We start from the raw sequence: 27,487 nt of genomic DNA, 5'->3' as shown, positions 1-27,487 counted from the left end.
TGGTTGGCCTGGGCCAGCTGCAGGTTTTTTTCCTGTGTAGACATACCCTTAGCCTCTCTGTGCCTCAGTTTCCACATCTGTAAAATGGGAATAGTAGCTCTGCCCTCCCTCACAAGGGTGTTGTGAGGCTAGATATATTGAGGGTCTTCAGAAACTACACTGATGGGACTAGTGTGTGATCATACACTGCACTGTTTACCCAGACCGTAAAATATCAAATTGTGGCTTTTTTGAAAGCCGTGTGGATAAATGCTTTAGGGGGCTCTTCAGGAACGTGACAGAAGTATTCTCTCAGCCAGGGTAAAGTGTATCTCATCCACTTTGCATGTTGAAGTCCACAGAATTTAAGGTCATAACATTTGTCCCAAACCACACAAAACAAGTGAGGAGAGGCGTCTTCATGCCCTGGACATCTAGAGAGCCTTGGCTTTTTACTTAGAACGTACCAAGCCTTTCCATAAATCAATTCAGCTCTTCATCGCTACAGCAGATAGGATGAAGGCTCACCCGGTGTCCTCACAGAGGATTTCCAATTGGATCACCTTGTGCATAAGGACTTGTTACGACCTGGCGTGGGTTCCGCAGCTGCCAATTGTCAAAGCCCACTCGACGAGAGCGCAGGTGTCTTCGGCGGCCTTCCTGGCGCACATCCCTATCCAGGACATCTGTAGAGCCGCAACGTGGTCCTCTGTCCACACATTTACTGCTCCTTATGCCATCATTCAGCAGCCCAGGGTTGACACTGGGTTCGGCAGAGCTGTGTTGCAATCTACACGTCCGTGAACTCCTATCCGCCTCCAGGGGTACTGCTTTGGAGTCCCCTAATATGGAATGGACATGAGCAAGCACTCGAAGAAGAAAAAACAAGTTACCTTTTCTGTAACTGGTGTTCTCTGAGACGTGTTGCTCATGTCCATTCCACGACCCGCCCTCCTTCCCCACTGCCGAAGTTTCTGGCAAGAAGGAATTGAGGGTGGGGGGAGCCAGCAGCGTCCCTTATACCGCACCATGCGTGTGCCACTCTAGGGGGCGCCAGAGCCAGCCCCTACAGATACTGTTGAGGGAAAAACTTCCGGCACCAGTGCATGTGGCGAGCGCACACACCTATTATGGAATGGACATGAGCAGCACATCTTGAAGAACACCAGTTACAGAAAAGGTAACTCTTTTTTTCGGTTGCTGAGAGAGCTTGATCCTGCAGTGTGCTCAGCACTGCGGCCCCAATCCAGCACAGCACGTTCTTAATTGTAAGTATGTGAGTAATTCCACTGATTTTAATACCAGTTCAGTTTGTCCCAAAGTCCTAAGAAAAGCTTCCTCAGGGAAAAATTGGTTTCGGTCTAAACTCTTCAGAGCAGCTGTAGCACGAGTCACAAGACTGGACTTTCTTTTGTAGTTCTTAGTGTAGACGGTGCAGTTCCTCTTCTAAAGATATGACTGAAAACACTCCGGAGGTTTAAAAGTGCACTGAACAATTGTTTCTCAAAATGACTGTTCGTTCCATTCATAAACACCCATTAATCAGTTCATAGAAATTAAATAAACACGTGTCTAGTAATCTTCGGAAATGTTTTGTCATTTGGACCATGATAACAGAATACTCTGCTGTGCTGCTTGGGGAAAATGGGGCTTATATGCATAAATATATTCATTAGTGTGCATTATTTGCTGGTTAGGACCTGCAGCATGGTAAGTGCTTTCCGGACAGACAAGAAGGGATGGTCCCCGCTCCATGATGCTCGCAATCTAAGCTGCAAGGAATCTGTGCAGGAGCCAGATACTGCTCAGACTCCTGATCTAAAAGATCAGTGGCACTCGTAGAGTCAAGCTTTGTTTTCTATTTAATTTCCTAACGTAATAGATCCTGAGCAGAGACCTTAACAGCACTGTCAATTAATCCTCACAACACCGCTGGGAGGTAGGTACGTGTTCTCTCCACTTTACAGAGGAGGAAATAGAGGATAACTAACTTGCCCAAGGCCAGAAGTCCTAAGCAGAGCCAAAATTGGAACCTGGGAGTTGTTAATTCCTAGCCCCCTTCCTGAACCCTCTAGATCACTCTCCCTATGTGAGGGTGTAACAGGGTCAGCTACTCACTGCTTGGCGGCACCTTCTTGTGGCTCATCTGGGGAATTCGCTCGCCGCTGTCTGTGCTCTGTCCAGTGATCACTCAGCCCCTGACCTCAATCACTCGTTCTGCGGCCCCTCTCTCACTCCTCTCCTAAGCCACAATCATCTTCCCCTTCTGGGGAAGTCGTCAACTAAGGGATAGAATATAAATCTACAGCTAGTGAAATGTACACGCTAAGGTTAAAAATACTGCTGGCTACAACTCACTGTGCCAGTGCTCCGATACCTTTCACCCAATTCCCCAGTGATCTGACCCATTTCTCAACAAAGGTTTAAGCAACTGAGTGAGGCATCCTGTTACTGAGACTGAATTATTGCCTGACTATACTACTCCTTAGTATTGGGTTTAGCTCTCTTCATCCAGAGACCTTAAATAGCATAAAGAATTAGAGCAGCAGTACTCACTGCAGCAGGAAAAGTACTCTGTTCATGTATCTTTGACTTTGAAAAACCATTTGTATATTCACTTACTCATCATTACATTACTTACTCATCTGGTCCAGACAGATCTGGTTCATGGAATGACTAACAATGTCTGCCCACCCACCAATCAGGATCTGTCCATTTCTGGATCTCCTAACCCAGGACAGAGGTAAAATCAAACGTCCCAGCCTGGGCTCACTCCACCTCGGGACCTGGTGTTTGGATGGGCATCAGAACTAGAAGGCTCATGTTCTGCCCCCATTCAGGAAACCTTATCCAAATTAGAAAGGATTCTACTAGAATCTGCTACCCAACCAAATAGAGGTGACTTTTGGCCTGGGCACGACTCCTCCAACATTCTCCAGATTCTGCAGGCTTTCTGGTTGTCTTAGACTATCTCCTGTCCCTGAGGGCTTCAGGTCTCACTCTTAGTTCACTATGGGTACACCTAGCAATGATTAATGCCTTCCTTCCTCTGGTGGAAAGACATTCCATCTTTATCCACCTAACTACTGTATTGTTTATGAAAGGCTTGATCGGGACCTTCCCGCCAGTCCTTATACCTGTGCCTCAATGGGACCTTACCCTCATTCTGTCAACACTCATAGGTCCACCTTTTGAACATATGGTGACATGGCCCACCTGTCCATGAAGGTTGCATTCTTAGTGGCCGTCATTTCATCCAGGAGGGTTTAGTGAGCTAGGAGCCCTCATGGCGGGCCAACTGTATAGTGTTCCACAAAGAGAGAGTTTTCTCTTCATTTACACCCCCAATTTCTCCCCAGGATGGTTTGAGTTCCACATCAATCAAATTATACTTAACTGTGTTTTTCTTGAAACCCCACGCTTCCTCCAAAGACAAGAGGGTTCACTCCCTTGCCGTCCAGCGCCCTGGCATTCTACCTGAACAGAACCAATCCCAGTAGGAAATCGGAGACTTTGTGTTGCCATAGCAGAAAGGTCAGGTGGGCAAGCCATATCCTCCCAGAGATTTCTAAATGGGTTTCGGGATGCCTCCTAGGTACGTCTACACTACCCGCCGGATCGGCGGGCAGCGATTGATCTAGCGGGGGTCTATTATCGCGTCTCTAGTCTAGACGCGATAAATAGACTCCCGAGCGCGCTCCCGTTGACTCCTGTACTCCACCGCCGCGAGAGGTGCAGGCGGAGTCGACGGGGGAGCGGCAGCAGTCGACTCACCACAGTGAAGACACCACAGTAAGTCAATCTAAGTACGTCGGTTTCAGTGACATTGTTCACGTAGCTGAAGTCGCGTAACTTAGATCGATCCCCCCACCTTAGTGCAGACCAGGCCCCAGAGAGCTAGAAAATCGCAAGAATCTCTCCCCCTGCAGGTATCACAGCTTATGCCACATGAGCACAACCTGCCTCCATGGTATCCCTATCTGACATCCCACCGCAGGACATTTTCAGGGCAGCAAGTTGGAGTTCTGTCCACACGTTTGCGACATTGGCTGTGGATGCAGCAGTAGGAATGGCAGTATTGCAAGTATCTTTTATTGCCATCTTCCTCACACCCTCTTCCAGTCTGAACATTGCTTGCCAATCCAATCACCCATGTATGGAATACACCTAGGGGCCAGCACTTGAAGTGGAGGTTTTTCAAGATGTCATCCCTATCTGTATTCCACTACCTGTCCTCCATCCCCTGTACTTCAGATCCGGTTGGATTTGCGGTGATAGAAGGAACTGGAGAGGTGTTGACCCACACTGCCTCTTATAGCCTTGGTTGGGAGCCTGAGGGGAGCTATTGTGCATGTGCGGGTCAATGGACACTGCTTTGAAGAATTTCTGGACTTGGGCGCACGGCATGCATGCGTACCCATGTGTGGAATATAGATAGGGACCCAACAGCTCTAAGAACCTCCAGTTACAGCAGGTAACCTGCACCTTTTTTAAACCAGCATGACCTTTTTCCTTGATTGAGGCTTTTGGGGCTTCTAGTAAAGTGTTCTTAAACAATACCTAATTACCATTCACATTTTTCTGATTAAATTGTCCCTCCAGCTGATTGTTTTCAGCCTTTTTTTTTTTTTACAGGTGTGTGTGGGTGGGTGGGTGTGTGTGTGTGTGTGTGTGTGTACGTACGTGTACACACACACACACACAGGTCTGGACTTCGTTCTGTTTGCACATTATAAATGTGATCAAGTCATAATTGTTTGTACCTAAGCTACCATTAATGTTTTAGTGCTGTGATCAGTTCCTCTATGGTTGTCAAGAGGAGATTTAATACAGGATTCCCCGATGTTGGCTGGAACGCTTTTTGAGTTAGGAAACTGTCATCTCTAATATTTAGGCACTCCAAGGATGCTTTAGTACTGGGAGCGTGAGTCCTCTAGCATGTCACTCAGATTGAAGTCCTCCATGATCTCACAGCTTATTTTCTCAATCTACTACTCTTACTTAACCCAACTCCCATCAATTTCCGTGAGAGTCTTGCCTGAGTAATGAATGTAGCGCAGACCAGAAGCAGGTGCATTTTGGGGTGTTAATACATTTCAGGGGTATCATCAGGCATGGGCCCGAAGATGGAGTGACTAGTTAGCAACATAGTGTAGCGAACACCTGAAAATGCACTGCCTGTTGTAGTATATTGCTGTCACCGATATAATAGCTTGTTCTTTTATAGCTCGCTCCATCTGAGAATCAAAAAGTGCTTGACAAACATTAAGTGGTTAATCCTTATGACATTGTTGTGTGGGAAGCACTGTCTCAATTTTACAGATGGGGAAACTGAGGCATAGAGAAGTTGTGTGATTTGCTCAGGATCCCTCAGGGAGTCAATGGCAGCTCCAGGAATACAACTTGGATCTCCTGATTCCAGTCTAGTTTTAGCTACAGGGAGAATCAGTGACCCTCAGTGTATTAACAGAGTTATCATACAACTTTCAAAGTGGATTTGGGGATTGGGGTGGCTTGTTGCTGCTTGTACTGCATTCAGTTGATGTCCTCAGGGCCCTACTATGCTATGAACCTTGCAAAGCCATACTAAGGCAGTCCCTGCCCTGGAACTTAGTCTAAATAGACAAGACATACAAAGGGTTGGAGGGGCACTGGAAGTCCAGAGCTGAGGGGACATGCCCATGGTCATAGTGTAGGTCAGTGACAGAGCCACGAATGAATCCTGAGTCCCAGGTCAGCACCCAATCCACTAGGCATTGCTGTGCCACAGAGAAAGTCCCCTTACCCCAACCAAACCTATAAAATAGCTATTGGGACAGCTTGAGAAGAGGTTGCTATAAACATGACTTGTTTCATAAAGAAGGGACATCCAAACTTGTGCAACCCAATGATTGTACTGGCCATTTTCTGGGAGCCCGAAGGGTGGTTGCTAATTGGCATAAATTGAAGCAGATTGCAGTCACCCTCCCCTTTTTAATTTGGACCGAGGGCCTGGGGCGACTACAGGTCCCAATGGCCACTCGGATCAAGATGGAGCCTCGCATGCTGGAACCTGTCATCTCCCCCAGGCGTCTTCTCCCTGCTTGAAGCAGGATGAGACTGCAATCTGTGTTTGGCCACTCGTGCTACAGAAGCCCAGCTTGAGAAATCTAACGTGGCTTTGGCTAACTATTGCTGTTAATCTTCATTCACAAGCTTTAAAAAGAAAAAAAACAGATTCAGGCTGTTGGTAGAAACTGAAGCTGGGGGGAAAAAATAGTTAAAAGTCAGCTAAAGTCACCTTGGTAACTGCTGCAATACGCTCGCCCAGAACAAGGAGACATCAAACCCAGCTACAAACAGCTTTAAAGAAACAAAAAGAATTTAATCATCTAAAGAATTAATTTGACAACTGCCCACACTTACACCTCCCACAAGTCTTCAATCACTTGGAAATGTGCTTTAATCTCCTCCAACTCCCCTCCAATTTCATAAAATGCTAGATGTGCAGTCCTCAAACTGGGGCATTTCCGGTATACTGCTTACATTTAAATGTGCTGCCTTTCCAAACACTGCAGCCCTGGCTTTTGCCGACTTGTTTTTTCTGGACATAAAGAAACAAGAATTATTTATGTGGGTTGGATGAAGTATTAAGTCTGGAATAGACAAAGTTTGCAACAATGTACGTAGTAGTCATCTTGATCTAAGTCATAACACTAAAAATTACACCAGCCTTTGCTCCTGATTTATTTGGTGATGGGTGGAGAAGTGAAAGGTTATGGGTAAACAACAATTGGAGATATTGGTGCTAGAAACCAAAGTGTTTCTAAACTCTCCTTGAAAATTTGAAACTACGAGCTAGGCATGGCAGGGAAAGCCACGCCATGAACTTCTTTTTAATAACGCCCCAGCAATTCCATCAACCTCTCATCTGGACCGTCACCCTTTCTACGGGCCAGAACAAAGATTTCCGTTCCTGCTGAAGGAATGTTAATGTCTCTTGCAGAGTTGTGTGTCCATTGCACACTTGATAATCTGAAAGTCAGATTTAATTCTTGGCTTTTCTGTAGCGCCTTCCATCTGAGCATCTCAAAGCACTTTACAAACACCACTCTGTTAATTATTGCAATTGAGGGAGGTAGCTCCACTTCTCAGATGGGAAAACCGAGACAGAATTTAAAAAGAAATCCAAGGCTTTGTTTTCTCTGCAAAAAAGGTGAGGCATTTTGTTGTTGTTTTGTACCTTGAGTTAGCTATGTTGAGGTAAAACCGTAGCAGAGATGAGCCATGGATAGTTTTTTACCTCCACTAGCTACAGCAAGGTAAAAACGACTTGTGCATCCACTAGGTTTTTACACTGAGAGAACTGCGGGCAGGTCTACATTAGAAGCACTACATCGGTGCAGCTGCACAGTTGCTAGAAATGCATATGGACTTCCTAGTGTGTTGTAAACAGGCCGGGACTTTCATCTGACCCAGTTACAACAAACCGTGGTTGTTGTGTCTTCAGTGTAGCTGTCTTGTCACACAGCCCCCACAATGTCTGCACCCATCATGCTGCCTACCTGTGTTCGTATCAGTGCATTTTGGAACTATCTGGGCAACTGTCCCCGCTAGTGCCTTGGGGATGCGTGCACAGAGCAACAGCAGTATCCACATTGGGGGCAATGCACTTGGGGGTGCCTTATTGTGCAAGGAGGGGGATAGGCAAGCTATGCTACACATTCATAGTTGTGGGTTTACATCTATACAGCAAAAGGCATGTTACAACCTGATTCTAGGAATAGATTGATGTAGGCCACATAGCTACTGTGGCTAGTGACTTGTATTAACTACCTCATGTGTGGACACACATGTCTTGAACGACCTATGTCACAAAGTGTTCAGAAAGTTTCAGTGTAGAGAGAGCCTACACCTCGATTCAGCTACCCCAGCTTTACTCTTTTAACATAAACAGATCCCTCCCCAGACCACAATCAGAGGAACAACCCACGGTTCAAAGAAACAACAAACATGGCGGTGGTCACTATTTTGGAAAGGCTTTTAGCTGAAGGGATTGCTAATTATTTGATGTTACTTAAGTGTTAACTGCCATATTGCTTCACACGTTCACCTTTTTAACAGAATGGCTGGTTACTGATTAATGTAAAGTCTTAACTATTTAGGGTCTGAAAAAAACCTGTTAGTTGTATTTCCAAGTTATATGTACGTTAGTGTCATCTGGTGAGCACATAAGGCACAAGCAGCATTTGCCATTTAAAAACAAGAGTTTTCGATATGACCTACAACGTCCAGCCCTTGCCTTCACAGTGTTGTGGTGGTGTTATATTGGAGCCTGTGGGGGCTGATCCGGAATCAGAGTCCCATTGTGCTAGGCATTGTACAGACTAGTGAATTAAAAACAAAACAAAAAACCAGCCCCAACCCCAGAGAGCTTGCATGCTCTAGGTTTGTGGCAAACTCTATGGAATTCTATTTTTTAAAAAACATTAACCAGTCTGGGTAGAAAAGGGCCAATACCCAGTCTCTCATCTTTACTAACTAAATTGCTGAATAACTCTGGATATGCCCACATGTACACAAATTCTGCAATTGCACGTATGAGTTGATAAACTTAAAGTCTAAAATCTCTCATGTTTCTGGTGGCCGACATCCTGTTGGGGGGCTTGGTAACGAATAATTGGAAACCCTAGATGACAGGCTAAGGCTTTGTCTACACTACACCCGTGTCGCTAAAAGTCAGGCAGCGTAGACAAAAATACTTCCACACGCACCCCGGGGTTCACGTTGTGGACAGGAGAGCGTTCCTGCCGACAACGAGCCATTTACACTGCCACTTGCTGCGGCAAAACTTTTGTCTTGGCGGGGGTGGGGGGGGGACTTTTTTAAGCACCTATGAAAGACAAAAGTTTTGTCATTCAATTGGCAGTGTAGACAAAGCCTAACTTTCCCACAGCGTAATGTGTATATAAGATCTGATAAGGAAGTTCAGGTAAACCTTAGGTTAAGGTCAATTGATCATTAATCAACCATGCACTTCTTGGGTAATCAAACTGTAAAATGTTTTCTTCAGTGTCTGGCCCATTCCACTGCTTTAAGGCCCCACCTATATGGAGCTGTAAAATGTGTTTGCTGAACCAGTTTAAACTCTCAGGTTTAGATGCCAGGTAGCCTACAAAGGGATGTGTCTTCACTGCAGAGTTAATCTGGTGACTGGCCTTCAGATGATCAACACCTGGTTAGCAAAGCCCAGTTCCTGTGTCCTCACCAGTGCTGCACTCGCCCATGTGTGTCACTAGGGCTGCAGGTAGGGTGACCAGACAGCAAATGTGAAAAATCAGGACAGAGAGTGAGGGGTAATAGGAGGCTATGTAAGAAAGACCCAAAAATCGAGACTGTCCCTATGAAATCGGGACATCTGGTCACCCTAGCTGCAGGGGACACATACCATGGTCTTTTGTGTTGCTTGGCTGCTTTCCCAATAACCTGGGAGAACATGTCTGCCCTTCTGGGCCCAAGAGGGCGGTGGGCGGGCTGGAATTTTGGAAGGCATTGGAAGACTGTCAGCACTCAAGTGGTTTAGCTTGTTTCCTCACTGCAGAGTGGGAGTAGGTTACCAGCCCTCGTGAAAGCTTCACTTAGGTTTTAGCTGATAGCCGTAGTTGAGCCAGCTAGCCCGGGTTTAAAGCATCATCAAACTCAGGTGAGAGGGATGTGGATGGGGAGGGGCGTGAGAGCATTGGGTAACTCTGTAGCGAGTGTGAAGACGCACCCCAAATCAACATCATTGGTGGACAAGCTGTTACATCATGATTCTCACATTCTGCATCTGAGACAAGGCTCCATCTTGCAGCGTAGAAAGGGTCAAGCCATATTTTAATGATGTTCCTGAACTGTGCTGTGACATGGTAACATTGTTTGTTTGGTCTGCCCTGCAGGATGAAATTAGAAGCACGTTTTAACTGTCAGGGACAGGTGCTTGGAGTGTTGTCAGCCAGTCTCCTTCCTCTCTTAGGGTTACTATATTTCCACAAGCAAAAAAGAGGACACTGGGGGGAGGAGCCCCACTCTAGCCCCGCCCCTGCCCCACCCCCATCCACTCCCTCCCACTTCCCACCCCCTAATTGCTCCCCTCAGAACGCCCAACCCCCCCCCGCTTCTTGTCCCCTGACTGCCCCCTCCTGAGAATCCTCTACAACCCTATCTGTCCCCTGACTGCCCCGACTCTTATCCACACCCCCGCCCCCAGACAGACCCCCGGGGACTTCCATGCCCTATCCAACTGCTCCCCGCCCCCTGACAGGACCCCCAGAACTCCTGACCCATCCAACCCCCTTCTGCTACCTGACTGTCCCAACCCCTCTCCACACCCCTGCCCCCCTGACAGCCTCCCCAGAACCTCAGGCCCATCTAACCCCCCCTGCTCCCTGTCCCTGACTGTCCCAACCTCTCTCGACACCCCTGCCCCCCTGACAGCCCCCCCCCAGAACCCCAGGCCCATCTAACCCCCCCCCGCTCCCTGTCCCAACCTCTCTCGACACCCCAGCCCCCCCCCCAAACTCCCGACCCATCCAATGCCCCCCTCCCTGTCCCCTGACCAGGGCCGGCTTTAAAGAGCCCAGAAATCGGGCTGCGCTCCGTCCGGAGTTGCGGGGCATGGGGCCGGGCATGCTCGGCTGGGGCTGGGCCGGCGTGCTCAGCCAGAACTAGGGCTGGCGCTGCTGGGGCCCGAGCCGGGCTGGGCTGAGGCGCTCAGCCGGAACCGGGGCCGGAGCCGCTGGGGCCCGAGCTGGGCCGGAGCCGCTGGGCGCTGCTCGGCCAGGGCTGTGCCTTCCCGGAGCTCTCCTCCCCCCGCCCCAGCTTACCTTCATCAACGACTTAGATATTGGCATAGAAAGTACGCTTATTAAGTTTGCGGATGATACCAAACTGGGAGGGATTGCAACTACTTTGGAGGACAGGGTCATAATTCAAAATGATCTGGACAAATTGGAGAAATGGGCTGAGGTAAACAGGATGAAGTTTAACAAAGACAAATGCAAAGTGCTCCACTTAGGAAGGAAAAATCAATTTCACACATACAGAATGGGAAAAGACTGTCTAGGAAGGAGTACGGCAGAAAGGGATCTAGGGGTTATAGTGGACCACAAGCTAAATATGAGTCAACAGTGTGATGCTGTTGCAAAAAAAGCAAACATGATTCTGGGATGCATTAACAGGTGTGTTGTGAGCAAGACACGAGAAGTCCTTCTTCCGCTCTACTCTGCTCTGGTTAGGCCTCAGCTGGAGTATTGTGTCCAGTTCTGGGCGCCGCATTTTAAAAAAGATGTGGAGAAATTGGAAAGGGTCCAAAGAAGAGCAACAAGAATGATTAAAGGTCTTGAGAACATGACCTATGAAGGAAGGCTGAAAGAACTGGGTTTGTTTAGTTTGGAAAAGAGAAGACTGAGAGGGGACATGATAGCAGTTTTCAGGTATCTAATAGGGTGTCATAAGGAGGAGGGAGAGAACTTGTTCACCTTAGCCTCTAAGGATAGAACCAGAAACAATGGGTTTAAACTGCAGCAAGGGAGGTCTAGGTTGGACATTAGGAAAAAGTTCCTAACTGTCAGGGTGGTTAAACACTGGAACAAATTGCCTAGGGAGGTTGTGGAATCTCCGTCTCTGGAGATATTTAAGAGTAGGTTAGATAAATGTCTATCAGGGATGGTCTAGACAGTATTTGGTCCTGCCATGCGGGCAGGGGACTGGACTCGATGACCTCTCGAGGTCCCTTCCAGTCCTATAATCTATGAATCTATGAACCTGCTGCTGCCTCCCACCTGCACCTGCTTCTTTTCAGACTTCCCTCAAAGATCTGATTTGCGGGAAGCAGGGGAGGGGGAGGAGTAGGGGGGGCGGAGTGTTCAGGGGAGGGGAGGAGGGGGAAGACCGCTGTGGGGCCAGACAGTGTGGCAAGGCTACAGGGGATGCGGGGAGCCGGGAAGGGGCTATGGCTGCCCAGCGGCGCTTGGCTGTCGCTTTTCTGTCTATAAATAGCCGACCGGGGGGAAATCCCGGACATTTTTAGATTTTTAAAAATCCCCCCGGCCGGCTATTTATAGACCGAAAAGCTGGACATGTCCGGGGAAATCCAGACATATGGTAACCCTATCCTCTCTCCTCTCCTCTCCCCAACCAAATACAATGATTCTGTAGTGTAGTGGTTTGAGCATTGGCCTGCTAAACCCAGGGTTGTGAGTTCAATCCTTGAGGGGGCCACTTAGGGATCTGGGGCAAAAATCAGTACTTGGTCCTGCTAGTGAAGGCAGGGGGCTGGACTTGATGACCTTTCAGGGTCCCTTCCAGTTCTATGAGATAGGTATATCTCCATATATTATAAACCAAGATTGACAGATAAGAGAAATGTAAACCCTGTCTCTTCTGACATCATGTAAGTTGATGGCACTCTATATGTGCCTCCCTTTCCAGCTAGTTGGCCTCTTTGCTGTCTCCACCCCTTCCTGTCCTTGATCCCAGTCCTTCTGCTCACTCAGTGCTTTTTGTTTGATGTGTTTTGGGGGGAGGGGTTTTCCTATTGCATGTAAGATCGTTGGATCAGGCACCATCTTTTCCTGTGTTCTCTACAAACACACAAGGAATTATAATGCTACTCTTTAAACATACAAAGTATTTTAGTTTATGATCTGGTATTTTGAGATATCTACCTGATTATACTGAAGATTCTGTCTTGTGAAGTTCGTAATTGCAGAATGTAACCTCTAAGTTAAACAACATTACCGTGTGTAATGTCCTGCCCTTGTAAAATATAGTATAAAGACTGCATTGTTTTAAAGCAGCTCTACTTCAAAGGGAAAATGGTCTACAAATATTCTGTGAATTGTGTGTGGCTTTTGTACTTTGAATATTGTACTTAATGCTAGCAGAAGTTAGAGGGTTTAAGAACTGGTTATGCAACATCTAAAGCCTGTGGTTGGTCTGATGAAGGAAAAGGGTTGGGTTGATTCAGATTGTCTTTACTATAGGTCTCTAATGCTAAGCTGCTGTAGCAGTGAGTCAGGACAGCACAGAGCTTTCTGGACAGCCCCGTTTCTTAAAGAATACTAGAAATGGGGCGTGGGGGGACCTGCTAGGTCCCACAGGCTTGCCTCTGCCCAGGCAGCATTGTACCTTACAGAACATTTTGTCATGCTTCTGGCTTCATGGTGTAATTTTACTCCCATTCTTTATTAAACTTTATTTCCAGAACTTTTAAGGTCACTAGATCAAGATGAAGCTTTGCATGCTAGGATCAGTAGTCTGTGGGCCACACTTGTAAAATGGAGACATGGGTGGCTTGCAGATTAGCTATGTCCTTCTGGCAAGCTGTTGTGGTGTCCTTCCGTTACAGCTTTCACGGAACTGCTCTAAATAATCACTGAATTTTTCTGCTGTCTTTTCGCAAGGCTGACAATAGTTGGAACGTGGGTCTCAGGTTCTAAATAGGTGTACACTGTTTTTTCTCTTAGAAGCCGTAAGGATAGTTTAGAGAGCGAGAGCTCAGCAGCTATCATTCCTCACGAGCTAATCCGCACAAGACAGCTTGAGAGCGTGCACCTGAAATTCAACCAGGAGTCTGGAGCACTGATTCCACTTTGTCTAAGGTGAGAGGAGCTGGTTTCTTTCTGAGCTCTGCTTTAATGGCTGCAATTCTGCCTTGTGGCCTTCTTTCTTCATACAGATGATCCTATATAGATTTTTAAAAGACCAGAGCTGAGACACTTTGCCAAAAACATTAGAAACAGATGACACTATCCACAGACCTGAGGAAGAGCTCTGTGTAGCTCAAAAGCTTGTCTCTTTCACCAACAGAAGTTGGTCCAATGAAAAATATTACTTCATCCACCTTGTCTTTCTATTGTGCACCTAAGTTCATCATGCCAAAATTGTTTCCCATGTTTTATGTTGGGGGTTGAAACAGCAGAGTTTTTTGATCAAACTAATGCTGCTAAGTATCTTATCAAATTAAGGGATGGCTCCTACGGTCCTGTCACATAAATCCCTTAAGACATTAACTTTAACTTGTGCAGTTTTAGGGCAAACATTTGCCATCAGTTGTGCACACAGTTTTGTATATGCAAATTCTGTCATTGGTATCCCTAAATCCACATGTTGCACTGCACTTATACTATAAAGGCTGTATCTTGAGAAGTTGCACCTAAGGAGGGGATCAGGGTTTTGACCAGTCAGTGGCCTGTCTAAATCTCCAGAAAATTCAGCTAGTGACTTTTTTGTTTAAATGCTTTTGACAGAAATTGTAAGAGAGTTCTGGTCTTTGAGTTTCAGAGTAAACTGAAGGCCACTAATTCTTATTGAGTTAACAATAATATTTTTTGTTGACTACTTTTAAAATTAAAAATGCAATAAAGGATGCAGTAACTTGCCTCTAAACTCTTTTCTCTCAGATGTACTGGTCAGCCTGACATCACTAGATATTTATGATTTGAATTGTGCAACATCATAAATTAAGGACTTGTCTACATGGGTACATCCAGGAAGGTTAATCCAAATGACAAAAAGTGTGAATTTGCAGAGGATTAGTTAAACCACATTAAACACCTGTGTAAACACCCTCCTTCAGAAGTAAGGTCACTTTAATTCTAATTAATAGCAGCCATGCAGGGATTTAATACGATTTAACTAATCCACTTCAAATTCACGCCTATGGTTAATTCAGATTATTTTTCCTGGATGTCCAGGAAAGATAGACTTGTGGCTAATGCACAGGGCTGGGAATAGGATCCGGATTCTATCACTAGTTGTTTACACCAGGTCACATGGGAAGTCACTTAACTTCTCTGTGCCTTAATTAGCTCCAGCTGTAAAACGGGGATAACATATTCACATCTCCCTGAGGCTGTGAACTTCAATGCCTTTGGTGTCACTTGAGATTCCCACACGGAAAGCACCGTCGCAATGAATTATTATTTATTATAGATGAACAAACATGTATCTCTTCTCCTAAACGTTTTATTTAACATGAGTCCACTGGCACAGACTAAATTTAATAAGTTACAAGGTAATGGATTAATATATAACATGAGATATTAATTTGTGGAAGTTATTATCCTAGTGGGACTGCTTTGTGCCACCACAGAGGAGATGTGGATTCTGGACTCGGTCCTGCTGGTGTTCTCTGAGCTGATGGAGTTGGGAGTACTGTGCCTTATGCATCAGTGGCAGGGACTGGTGCAAATGGGATACTAATAAAGTCCCAATCAGTCTTCCTCGGCTAGAAGCATTGTAATGTGGAAGTGGAGCCTTGGGATTGAGGGTGTGAGAGCACATGTGCACTTCCAGAGTTCCAGAAGAGACTTGTGACCCACACTAAGGGACAAGGCTGTGAAAGTCCTTCGTACGTTCACTGAGAATTAGTGGTTACTGGGGTGTGACGTATTCCTAAGGGTGATCACAGATGCTCCAGTGTATATCTTGTGGTGGGTCTGTACTGACCTGCTTGTGACCTCCGTTTATATATGTGTGTTCTGTTCTCCAGGGGCAGGCTGTTACATGGACGGCACTTTACATATAAAAGTATTACAGGGGATACAGCAATCACATTTGTATCGACAGGAGTAGAAGGAGCCTTTGCTACAGAGGAGCATCCTTATGCAGCCCATGGGCCTTGGTTACAAGTAAGAGCCTCTTTTTTTCTTCTTCCTCTTTGACCTCCTTCCTTTTCTGTTCCTTCAAAAAACAATCCCTGTGTACAGCTTTCTCTGGCCTACAAATCTTACAACAAAGCTAGACATCCTGCTGCAGCTTTTCTGACCATCAACACCTGATTCTTATGATACTCTCAGTAGCTCCAGAAATGATTTAAAACGTAGAATTATTCCTCATTAGGGGAATGGAATTTGAAATATAAAACGTTGGTTGGCAATTTCTAATTTCTTAAATGAATACAGCAATTTTCATCTCTCTGAGGCCCGGATCACTTTACAAATTCTACATATTTCGGTTACATTTTAAATTTAAAAGTTAAAATTTTTTTAAATTAAATTAAATTTTAAATTTATGGAGATATCCTATCTCCTAGAACAGACCTTGAAGGTCATCGAATCCAGCCCCCTGCCTTCACTAACAGGACCAAGTACTGATTTTGCCCCAGATCCCTAAGTAGCCCCCTCAAGGATTGAACTCACAACCCTGGGTTTAGTAGGCCAATGCTCAAACCACTGAGCTATCCCTCCCCCCCACTGTAGTGGTTCCTGCCACTACAGTGCAAATACCTTAGGGGTGAAACCTAATAGGGGAATTCAGGGAGGCAGAATGGAGTTACCTAAACTAATAGCCAGGGCCATCAGGGTGAACAGCTTAATCTTTGGGAAAAGTTATAGGCTCTTTAGTGATTGGAAGTGTTCCGGAACCCTGTCTTACATTGTCCCCAAAACAGGGCACTAACCGCTGCACATCATCCTATAGCCCCCTCACCACCTCAAATCCCCACACAACTTCTTGCACCAGCACCCTGGATTTCCCTTGGAGTTTCCCCATCCACATGTTCACAAGGGTCAACCCTGGTTAGCTTAAGACCACCAGTGGTGGGATGTCATAGACCTTTCCTAGTCGTGTTTATGGCCAAGCAAAAATAAAATAGCTTTGGGCGGAAAGCTCCCTTTCTAAAGAATTAGACGCCTGGGGCACGCTCTCTCTGTTTATTGTACACAGTTCCTCCAAGGTGCACGTCTGTTTGAACACGATTTAGGATCCTACTGTTCCAGTATCGCAATTAAGCTGGCTATGGCTAGTATTCAAGGCACCACAAGGTATATGTTCACAAATGTGCAGGAAACCAGGCATGCAAATCTGTAACTCCTAAAGGAGCTGATTGGGTAGCACGGCGCTCTTACAATGATTAACAGGGAATGGTCGGTTTAAGAGGTGGGTGATTCACTGTTTGCTTGTGCTCACCAACACATGACACACAAGATCTTGTGACTGTGTTAACCCCAAACATAACCGTATTTGTTCGAGTTTACACCACGTCCTGAAATGTATGAATGTGTAGAGCTGCCAGATAGCCTCTAAAGGGTGGAGAATGGCAATAATTATGCCATCATTCAGGCATATAACTAATATTCATCCTTCTGGAACGAGCTAATTCCCAAACGTCTGTTCCTAGGACCTGCAGATTTACTGGGGTCACATGGGGTCGCTGGGAAGGAAGGAAGGTTTCTGGTGGCTGGGAGGAAGGGTGGGGCCTTTTGCAGGAGCAAGTCCCCACCTTGCTTCCTACACTGGGGAACTTCTTTGGTCTTCACTTCTGCTGGGACCTGCTCCCCTTGCTGCCGGCCACTGCCCTGTCCCTCAGTTTAGTGTCAGCAGAGGTGAGGCGGTCAGACGGCAGATAGGCAGGGAACACCGCCAACCTTGTGTAGAGCTGGCGGGGTGCCTGAGACTCTTGCCTTAATGGAAGGAAGGAAGGGTCACTGTTTGAATGAGCAGCAGCTGAGGGGTTGGGAGTGAAGATGCGAGGTCCTAAAGACAAGTCCATTGGCTTCAGCCTAAGGGGCAAGAGAAGTTGTGGTATGCAAGTGACACAGTGGCAGTTTCCAAATTGGATTTCTCCTCTTCGCTTTTGGAGTAGCAGGCTTGAGAGCACTGGTGTCATCAAAGTAAATCCTGGAGGGGAATCCTCGCATCACGCTGCCAAGACCTCAGCCACACAAAGGCATTGATGGGCTCCAGAGGGGGTAGGTCCGTGGCGGAAAGCAGATCACTGTGGTGTGACGGCTTGTTGTGAAGGAGTATAAACTGGGGGGTTGTGGAGAGGAAGGGAAGCAGCAAGCCTCCCCTGATGGTGACTTTTTTCCATACCATGGGGAAGGAACAGTTGATATAAGTCCAGGGCCGGCTCTGGCTTTCTGGCCGCCCCAAGGAAAAAAAAAAAAAAGGGGGTCGGCCAGAATGGCAAAGCAAAAAAAAAACTGGAGTGCGGGTGCAGGGGGACCGGCTAGCGGCAGGGAGGGGGAGGGAGCGGGCAGGAGAGAGAGAAGGGGGGTGGCCAGGGCTACAGCGGGGGCGCTGCCACACGGCCCCTCCCACTGCGCCGCCGCCTGCCGGGAGGGCTCCACTCCAGTCGGCGAAGAAGAAAGGATGAGGACTGCCCTGCCGGGCTCTCCCGTCCTCCACGCCGCCGCCCCCTACAGGGTGGCCAGAGCGGAACAAAAAAAAAAAAAGCGGCCGTGCCACCCTAGGATTGGGCAGAATGCCGCCTCGAACAATCTGCCGCCCCAAGCACCAGCTTGCTCGGCTGGTGCCTGGAGCCGGCCCTGTATAAGTCGTCCTTCCAGCTCAGGTTTAAGGCATAGTAGTGGAGGAGTACATGGGGAAGCTTGCCCTGCTGCTGTCCACGCTCTGGGGATGATTAGGTTATTTCATTCTCCCGGAGCTGTCAAACTGGAACCTTTCCCAAACACTTGGCATATTTTTCCTGAAAGTAACTTTTTAATTATTTATAAAAGCTAAATTCTCATAAAGGTCTATCATGTCAGGCTGGGTTATTTCTTAGCTTCTTCCACTCTCTTGTATTATTGAATACAAAAATTACTTTGATTCACAAAAGTACAGACGTATTCCTGAAGTCCTACTTGTTAACACTAGAGATTTCGGCTATGTGTTAGCTACTGTGCCAGGCTCTAACATTGCGCGTGACCAAAGACTTCCACAAGGCTTTTTGGCCCTTCCCCTTTCACCTTGGCTGTCCCATGGCAACAGCAACAACAGCCTGACCATAATGCTGAGCAAAACCTCTCTTCCCCCTCTGGGGAGAGTAAATGTTCCGGGTGAGCAAAGAAAAGATAAGGAAGAGGTGCCCATCCTGACTGCCAGGGTTAGAGAGTTAAGGCTGGTAATTCCCAACAGCTTCAACACAATTAATATGGGATGGTGTTAATATATATTAAAGGTTCTTGGGACAAATTGTCTGGATGTGCTGAATCTCTCTTTGGAAATCTCGCTTGTCTATCTTTAAATCTGCTCAAGGTGAGTGAGAGTGACGTATGCTCCCCCCCTCTTTACTTGAGTACACCTCTACCTCGATATAACGCTGTCCTCGGAAGCCAAAAAATCTTACCGCATTATAGGTGAAACCGCATTATATTGAGCTTGCTTTGATCCACCGGAGTGCGCAGAGCGCCCCCCCCCCCGAGCACTGCTTTACCGCATTATATCCAAATTCGTGTTATATTGGGTCACGTTGTATTGAGGTAGCGGTGTATGTTTAGACAGTATGTGCGGAGATTCACTGTTGAAATTAATCTGTCCCAATAAAGTTTGCCCGAACCTTTAATACATATTAATGTTATCCTAGGATAGCTTGTGTCAAAGCTAGTCAACATGCATGCATCGGCCGTTGGGAGTTACCATCCTCAGCTCTCAAACGCTGGGAGTCAGGACTTGCTTATGCAAAACGTTTCAGCTTTACCGTGGCATTCCCTACCTGCCCAGCACAAGGCACACTTCTCCTGACCCCTGTCTTGCTTACTTGGAGCACTTTCTCTCTCCAGAGAGATGGTGAGTGATGGTGATAATTTCTGCTCCTGCTGCTCTGGGCAGTCATTGTTCTAGGGAGCCTTTGATCAAGCACACTGTAAATGTTACCCATCAGCGTTTGCTGCAGTACCTGTTAAACATACAAGCCAATCTACGTAGTACATTTAAAAAAACACTATGGTAAAAATGTCCATTAGGTTGCACAGTCAAGCACCCCAAGTTAGGAATTGCCTGAAGGAAGACTGCCTGTACAACCTTAATTTGGCTCCCTTATGCATGTACATTGATACAATCTCTAATTACATGATCAGGTTTTCTCCACTGGGCCCCGTCTCACTCACTGCACCGTGTGGACCAGGCTCTGGGAATGAAGTAAGGCTGTGTAGTGAATGCAGCGGTTTTCTGTAGGACCTGTGCAGCATTTGTTTCCGCAAGTCGGAAGGCGTGTAGTGAATGAAGCAGGGGATTGCAGGCGGGGAGAGAGGATGGTCTCATGGTGAAGGCAGATGAGCAGTGCCCTGGAGAATTGGATTCTATCCCCGCCTCTGCCAAAGACTTCCTGTGTGGTGCTGGGCAAGTCACTTAAACTAAAACCTTCACATGTGGTCACTAATTGTATGTTCCTAATTTTCTGGCTACCTATCTTGGGATTTGATTTGCAAAAGCACTCAGCATCCCAACCTGCACCTGAGGTCCATGGGAGTTGTCCTCTGAATATTCAAAGTGCTATATAATGCTAAGTTCTTTGGGAAATCCGGTCCTAAGAGAGTCTCAAGTTGGGCACCCAAAATTAGTGGACACTTCTGACAGTTTTGGCCTTAGTACCTCTATGCTTCAGTTTCCCATCTATAAAAGGGGGAATATCAACACTGCCCTACTTCATAGGATCAATGCATCAGATGGTGAGGTGCTCCAATACTTTGGTGCTAGAGGCTATCTGCGTATCTAAGAGAGAGATTCAGCGCAGGGTTTAGATGGTGTGCAATAAAAAATAAAGGGTCAGGCAACACACCAAACCAAAATGTTATGGTGGGTCTTTCTTTCAAAAGTTTACAACTGAGCCTTGATTTAATACAGCTTTGAAACTTTACTGTGCAGAAGAAACATGTTGCTTTTAGTGATCTTAATTTAAATGGAACAAGCACAGGAAGTTTCCTTACCTTGCCACATCGTTCTTTAAACTGTCCCCTTATTTTGTTGTTAGATTTACATTAAACACAGTACTGTACTGTATTTGCTTTTTTGTGCGTCTCTCTCTGCTGCTGCCTGATTGCATCCTTCTGGTTCCAAATGAAGTGTATGGTTGACCGGTGAGTTCATAACCCTGAGGTTCTGCTGTAATTGAAGACCGTATCATAATGTGTACACAAGAGGTCCGAATTAATATTGTGTGGGCAGCTCTGGTGCCACCGTGGCCCCCACAGCAGGGAGGTATAATGGCAAGAAAAGTACTGCCCAGCCCCAGTATCCTTGGGCTGGAGCATGCTCTGTGGGGCTGGAGCATGCTCTGTGGGGCTGGAGCATGCTCAATGAAGATGGAATCTTCAGAGAATGTTGTTACTAGCGACTGATAAACTTCTTCAAAACATACAAATGGCGATTTTCAGAGGCTTATAACGCCACTAAATTTGGGTGGATCTTCACGGGGTCAGCAAAGGCACATCCTTGAACCCAGCGGAATCTCCTGCTAAATTTCTAGCGCTTCCTCCAAAGCGTGGAGTCAGTAGGGCTTCTCAACAGAACGAGGATAAGAATTTTTTAACCTTGTCAAAAAGTATTGCTCCTAAACTTTGTTCTCTGAAATGACGGCATCATTCTTGCTGGAACCTTTCCAGTGAGGCACAGATACTGGCATGGGAAATTTCAGTCTGAATGCCTAGAGTGGCCAACTTATAAAGACCCTGTTTTCACCTGTTTATAAGTATTAGGAAACCTTAACTCTCGGCATGGCTACCAGCTGTATCTGTAATATAACGTGTATAGTACTGTGTCTAGAGCATCCGTCACGCTAGTACTATAGAAGTGATAAAATTGAAGCACATTGTATTATCACCTCCCATTGTTTAACGAGACCGTATTAAGATCATACATTAAAGATGGAAGAAGCTATTAGGTCATCTAGATCAGGGGTTCTCAAACTGGGGGTTGGGACCCCTCAGGGGGTCGCGAGGTTATTCCATGTGGGGGTCGTGAGCTGTCAGCCTCCACCCCAAACCCCACTTTGCATCCAGCATTTATAATGGTGTTAAATATATAAAAATGTTTTTAATTTATGGGGGGGGGTCACACTCAGAGGCTTGCTATTTGAAAGGGGTCACCAGTACAAAAGTTTGAGAACCACTGATTTAGATCCTCCCCTAGAGGCCAATGGAGGATTGTTCCTGCGGTACATTTTCTAGTGCTTCATCCAGTCTCATTTTGGATGACTCAAATGCTTCTACCGCTTCCTAGAGAAACTGACTATCCCTCAGCCTAATGCATCTTACTGTCGGGAAGCTTTTCCTGCCAATCAGTCTAAGTTATCCATTAATGTCAGGTCTTTACTCCTTAGCTTTTCTCCCAGCCACTGGTCGCACCCTAGAGAAGTCCTCTCCCTCCTTAAAACTTTCCCCCTTAAAATGCATGGACTATTAGCTTGTCTCCCTTCAGACCCTTGTCATCGCTGAGCCAAGCTGTACATAGTCACACAGCAGTGATCCTATCCAGAAGATCGGTAGAACAATGTTGACAGGCTCCAAAAAGTACCCTTCCCCAGGGCTAGTCCAGGTGGAGTTTTAAAGCTGATGAAACAGAGTTGGGGAGTCCTAGCAGCTCCTTAGTGCGCATAGAGACCCTCTTGGGAGATAGCATTTCGAATCCTCATGTACTATTTCCAGCAGAATTGTAAGATCCCTGAATGTAGCAATATGGTGCCTGGGGCAGGGGTAATTATCTTTTCCTTTACAGGGAAGGCCTGGTAGTTTCCTTGGAGTATAGCAATGGGATTCCACCCCCCAGAGAAATCCCCCTTGTTTGTTCACAGTACTTACATGTGTGACACTCTCTGGTGAAAACTATCATGGAAATCTTACAGGACGGTGTTAGAACTCATGTCCTTTTTCATATCGTGCCATTGCCTCACAGAAAATAAGGAGACAAGGCTTCTGACCCGAGCTGCTTGCAATCTAAATGAGAGAGAGCACAATGAAAGGGGGAGGGTAGATGAGAGAGCAGGGGGGGTCTGCTCATGGCACAGCGCACTATTTACAAGGAGTTTGATTAGGTGCATTTTGAATTAAAGGAATTCCTCCTTCTGCTGTACAGTATTAACGGCAGGAATTCAGCAGGCACACTTTCAGTGCCGTCTGCTCCCAAGAGTTGCAGGAAATTAGCCATGTTGTTGATGAAAGGAAGTAGGCCACAAACTTCGGATCTGCTGGCTCATCCAGTCTAGAAGCAGCAGGTTTATGGATGGAGGATTTCTTAAGGGCTTGTTATGTAACTTACTTTGGGGTATATTACACCATTTTACAAGCCAGGCATTCTGAAGATGAAAGGTGCTGTGGTCTGCTTGCCAGCTGAATTTGGGGGGGGCTCTTTCCTGATCAGAGATTTACCAACTGTGGCAGACTATAAACAGCTGTGTGAAATGTACTATTGTAGCCTGGGGTCAGAGCCAGCCTGTTTCAAGTTAAGAATTTCAAGCCCTTGCAATAGATTTGAACCCCTGAAGTGAGAGATGGTGCATTAGTCATGCAGTTGCACTTGTAGACTTAAAATCATAGCCTTAGATTAGTCTCACGTGGTTTTTGGGTGCCAGTCATTGTCGTATGTAGGTTGAAGTACAACTTGACAGATGTGGTTAATAGACTGAATCTTGATGTTGGGCACCAAGTAACACACATGATATACAGTTCATGCATACCATCACTGGTTAAGTACAAAAAAATCATGCTAACCGTGTAGGTGGCTCAGTCATCAGTGGGGAATCAAACCTTGGGCATTCACTATAGAAAGTACAAACCTCCTCCCACCTGAGCTATGAGAGTAATTCCATTAATTTAGTAAGTAGCAGACTGTTATAGTTGCTGAGGCTAAGCTCTAGAGCATAGATTCTCAGACTGTGGTCTGTGGACTGCCAGTGGTCCGCAAGCTCCATTCAGGTGGTCCACGGATAGTTCCCTCTAAGGTGCGTGCCTGGATGGCCGCACTCAAGAGAATGAAGGGCCACTCACCTAATTAGTGGAACTGCGCAGGCATGGCTCCACTAATTCGGTGCCTGGACCCTGGAGAAGACACACATGTAAGGTGAAGTGGTGGCCTTGGGGGGAATTGGGGGTAGGTGGGAGAAGGCAGTGGCATGAGAAGAGGGGGCGGGGGGAATTTGGGATGTGCAGGGCTGCGGCGGCCAGAGAAAAGCGACTTTCTCCACGGCAGCCACAGCCCTGGAGCTGGGGAGACGGCCCTCCCTTCAAGCCTCAGCTCTGGGGGGGAGGGGGGGAGGGGGGGTGAGACCCCCCTCCTTCCCCGCCCCAGCTCGGGGGCTGCCACGACAGGGGAGAGAGGGCACATCCATCACTTTACAATAGTTAGCTAACGGTACAAATAACATTTGGAAAGTTCATTAAGTGGTTCGCTGAGACCCTCAGCAATTTTCAAGTGGTCCGTGGGAAAAAAAAGTTTGAGAATCCCTGCTCTAGAGGGAGACATCACACACAAAGCCAGTGCATTACATAACCATAGCGATGTTAATCCTTACATAATATAGCATTTTTAACATGGCTGGGCACACACAAGTTTCAACAGGGGTTGCCAAACTTTGGACCTGCAGTTGCACTTTTGACATTCCTAGTTTAGTGATAAAATTGTGGATTTTCTCTTCTATGGTTTTGCAAGCACTATGTGTAACCATGTAGCAAGGGATTTGCAGAGCCGCAGCACGTGTATAAAATGGAGCCTGATCCTCATAGCTGCAAGTTGTGGGCGGGAATCTGACCCAGAAAGCACCTGGCATGTCCTTGGTTGTGCGGTGTTGAGGGAAATGTTTTGCAAACCCCGGCTGGACTCTTTAGCTCTTGCTTGTGACTATTGCAAACAGCCATTACGAAGACAGAACTACACTCCAGTGTGTGAAACTGGTTGCAGCAGGTCCATAGGGTGGAATGTTTGCACACAGTTGCTGAACTATGAAAATCCTAGGTTATGAATCTATGGGGCTTCTTTGACATCAGAGTGAACACAAACAGGTCCCCCAGAGCTTGTTTTCTTCCCCAGTCATAGCCAAAAGATTTCACCGTAGGAAAGGTCTGCTCTGAGGAGAGGCACGTCCAGCTTTGAATATGCAGAAAACCATTTAATTTGGCCTCCAGATTGCACAGACTTTCCCATAGCTGCATCACAACAGAGAGTCTGTGTTATTCTTTGGAGAGCGAATAAGCTGCTCCATCATTTATGATCTCCCTGCAGTATCCTGTTGATAAGATCTGCTAACGTTCTCAAAGGAAAACTCTGGGTTCAGGTCTGAAATACACAAAGAACAGGGCCTATTTGTTCAGTGCGAGCTTCTAAGGTTTACATCCCAAAGGAAATTAAATTAGAAGCCTTGAGCTACGACGGTCTGTCCTGTTTATTTGCTGGAATGTCACCTTTAATACCATGCACATCTAATGTGTGTGTGTTAATGCGGTGGTGTGATCTGCAGGCACGGGCATGCTAAGAGGACTAAAAACCTAGGAAGTATTGTGTGTGAGAAGGCAGTTGGTACTGATTTTAATTTATTTTCAGGCTCTTTGTAAGTATCAGAATAAAGAGAGCTCTCTTCTGTACGAAGATCTACTTGCTGATCACAAGGATTGGATCCGCGTGGTCTGTGCATTCCTGCTTTGATGCCTTTATTACATTTTGGTTGGGCTAATTCTGTTGGGAGGAACCTGGTTTCAGCCTGTATCCAGTGTAGTTGTATCTTTAGCCTCTAAATCTTTTCAGCAGTTAGATGTGCCCAAATGCTACGGTAACGGGTACCTATCCCCAGCACCCTCCAGAGTGTATGATGGTGAAGATTTTCCCCAGCTACCTGGTGTAGCAAACCATTTTTAAAAAGATGGCTTACAGGCATTCCTGAGACACAAGGGCACACTATCCATTTGGCTGCTCCGGGCTTCCAAAGCTTCTTTCACAGGAAAGGAGGCGCTGTTCACCCAGGACCAGAACTGTGCTGGCTTAGACGCTTTATGCGCTTGTTTCAACTGGAGTTAGTTGTTTGCTGGCTAACTGACGTTAACGAACACAATTGCAAATGCTAATCTAGATACTCCACATACGTTTGTTCCAGGATCCAAACCGTGGTGGTTTACCCTAGGCGCTGCACCTTCTGCCCTTTATCCTGTAAATATCCTTCCCTGCTCCCCCCCATTCCCCACCTTGTTCTTCTCTGGCCTACAATGAGATTGGTTCATTTGTGCATATATTTCTCCTTCCTTTCTCTCCTCTGACACCCTAGAAATGTCCCTTGGGCTCCTTCCCTATTAACCCTGGATTTTATTCCTACTGCTACATCTGATTTTTATCATTCTTGCCATCTCCACTGCCCTATAGCCACCCCCCACTCCCCTTTTTTTTTTCTCATTTTTGCTCATCTGTGTCACTGTTGAATATGTATTTCCTCCTTGCCCACTCATCTGATTGCTTTGGGTGCTGGTTTCTTCCTCTTATCTACTGCTGTGTAGTTTGCTACGTCTGCCGTATCCTCTGTCTTCCACTCTCCACCCACTGCCCTGTCACTCACGGCCAGGCTACACCTGAACAGAAGCTGATCTGCTACATACAGAGCCCTCCCCAGACAACCCTTGCCAGCTGCACCATCTTCTGGGTTAACCATGCAGGTGACTGTTCTGTTTCTGAGCATGGATGGCTTTGGTTGTATTTCTGAGTAAGCAACCCTTTAGGTTCTTCAAACCTTTCATTGACACACAGGTATTTCCAATTCAACGTGTGCCAGGGCTACCATCTCCGCCAAAGAACTTGCCCACTGTAGTCTAAACCAGCCCTGCTGTAGTGCTCATAGATGTTTGGGTTTAGTGTGCCAGCCAAAGATGTGATCGTCTAAGGCCCAACATAGACAATAATAGACATGGAATCATCTGATTGTAGCCAAAAAGCCTCATGAAGCATGTGAGTCTGTGATGTGATACCGCTGATTACATTGCCACAGTTTCCGCTGGGCTTCAGGAGTGGCTCCATGCCACACCACAAACTGGGTACTGAATCTAAACTCTAAGTTAGACTGAAAGCTCATCGGGGCAGAGACAGGGTCTTCCTTTTTGTACAGTGCCACTGCCATGTATGATAGTAGCTTGAGTGGCCAGTGCCTTTTCTGTCCATCTAGCCGATTCAGGGGTTCTCAGACTGTGGGCCATGGGTTCCTAGTATATAGATCAGAACTTACGAGGGAATCTGCAGCATCAGCGCTGTTATGCGCTTCCCCCAGCGAGCTCCGTGCTGCAAGGGAGGCTGTCAACAAGCAGCACTGAGATGAGCTCCAGTTTGGAACTGGAGGGGAGCCGAAAAGGGGTGGAACTGGGGGTTGGCCTTGCTCCCTTTCAGCACTGGGAGCTGGGGAGAGTTGCCTGAGCTCTTGGAGAGGGAATGCAGAGCTGAGGGGCCAGAGGGGAGGAAGTGGGGGAACCATGAGTGGAATTGGAGAGGATGAGTAAGGAGTGAGCAGAGGAGGAGGGAGAATGCAATGCAATGCAGGCAGAGCAGAGAAGCGGGAATGCCGGTCACTATAGGATGGAGAGGTGTTGGAGACAGACTGTAAAAGGAAAGGGTGGAGTGAAGGGAGGAAAAAGGAACACCAGGAGAAGCAGAGAAAGAACAGAGCTGTGAGCTGCAATTTGCAAAATGAATAGCCTGCTGTATACCCAAACCCTGCAACACCACACCCAGCACCCCTCACTGGACCCACGTGTGGAGGTGATTTCCTTGTCCTTGACTGCTACCCCACCTCAGCAGGGCT

At 46.7% G+C, this 27,487-nt stretch overlaps 1 protein-coding gene across 3 annotated transcripts in view; it reads left to right on the top strand.

Moving 5' to 3' along the window:
* Positions 1–27,487, top strand: part of SUFU (SUFU negative regulator of hedgehog signaling) — a 164,535-nt gene that overhangs the window by 94,380 nt on the left and 42,668 nt on the right. For all 3 annotated transcript variants that reach the window (XM_054033875.1, XM_054033874.1, XM_054033873.1), the window contains exons 9-10: positions 13,467–13,601; positions 15,494–15,632. In XM_054033875.1, coding sequence (XP_053889850.1) covers positions 13,467–13,601; positions 15,494–15,632 — 274 coding nt within the window. The remainder of the gene's footprint in view (positions 1–13,466; positions 13,602–15,493; positions 15,633–27,487) is intronic.

The sequence above is a fragment of the Malaclemys terrapin genome, chromosome 7 (assembly GCF_027887155.1).
Source record: "Malaclemys terrapin pileata isolate rMalTer1 chromosome 7, rMalTer1.hap1, whole genome shotgun sequence".
NCBI classification, from domain to species: domain Eukaryota; kingdom Metazoa; phylum Chordata; order Testudines; family Emydidae; genus Malaclemys; species Malaclemys terrapin.
Note: the sequence above shows the minus strand (reverse complement) of the source record. Positions and strands in the feature narration are given on the sequence as shown.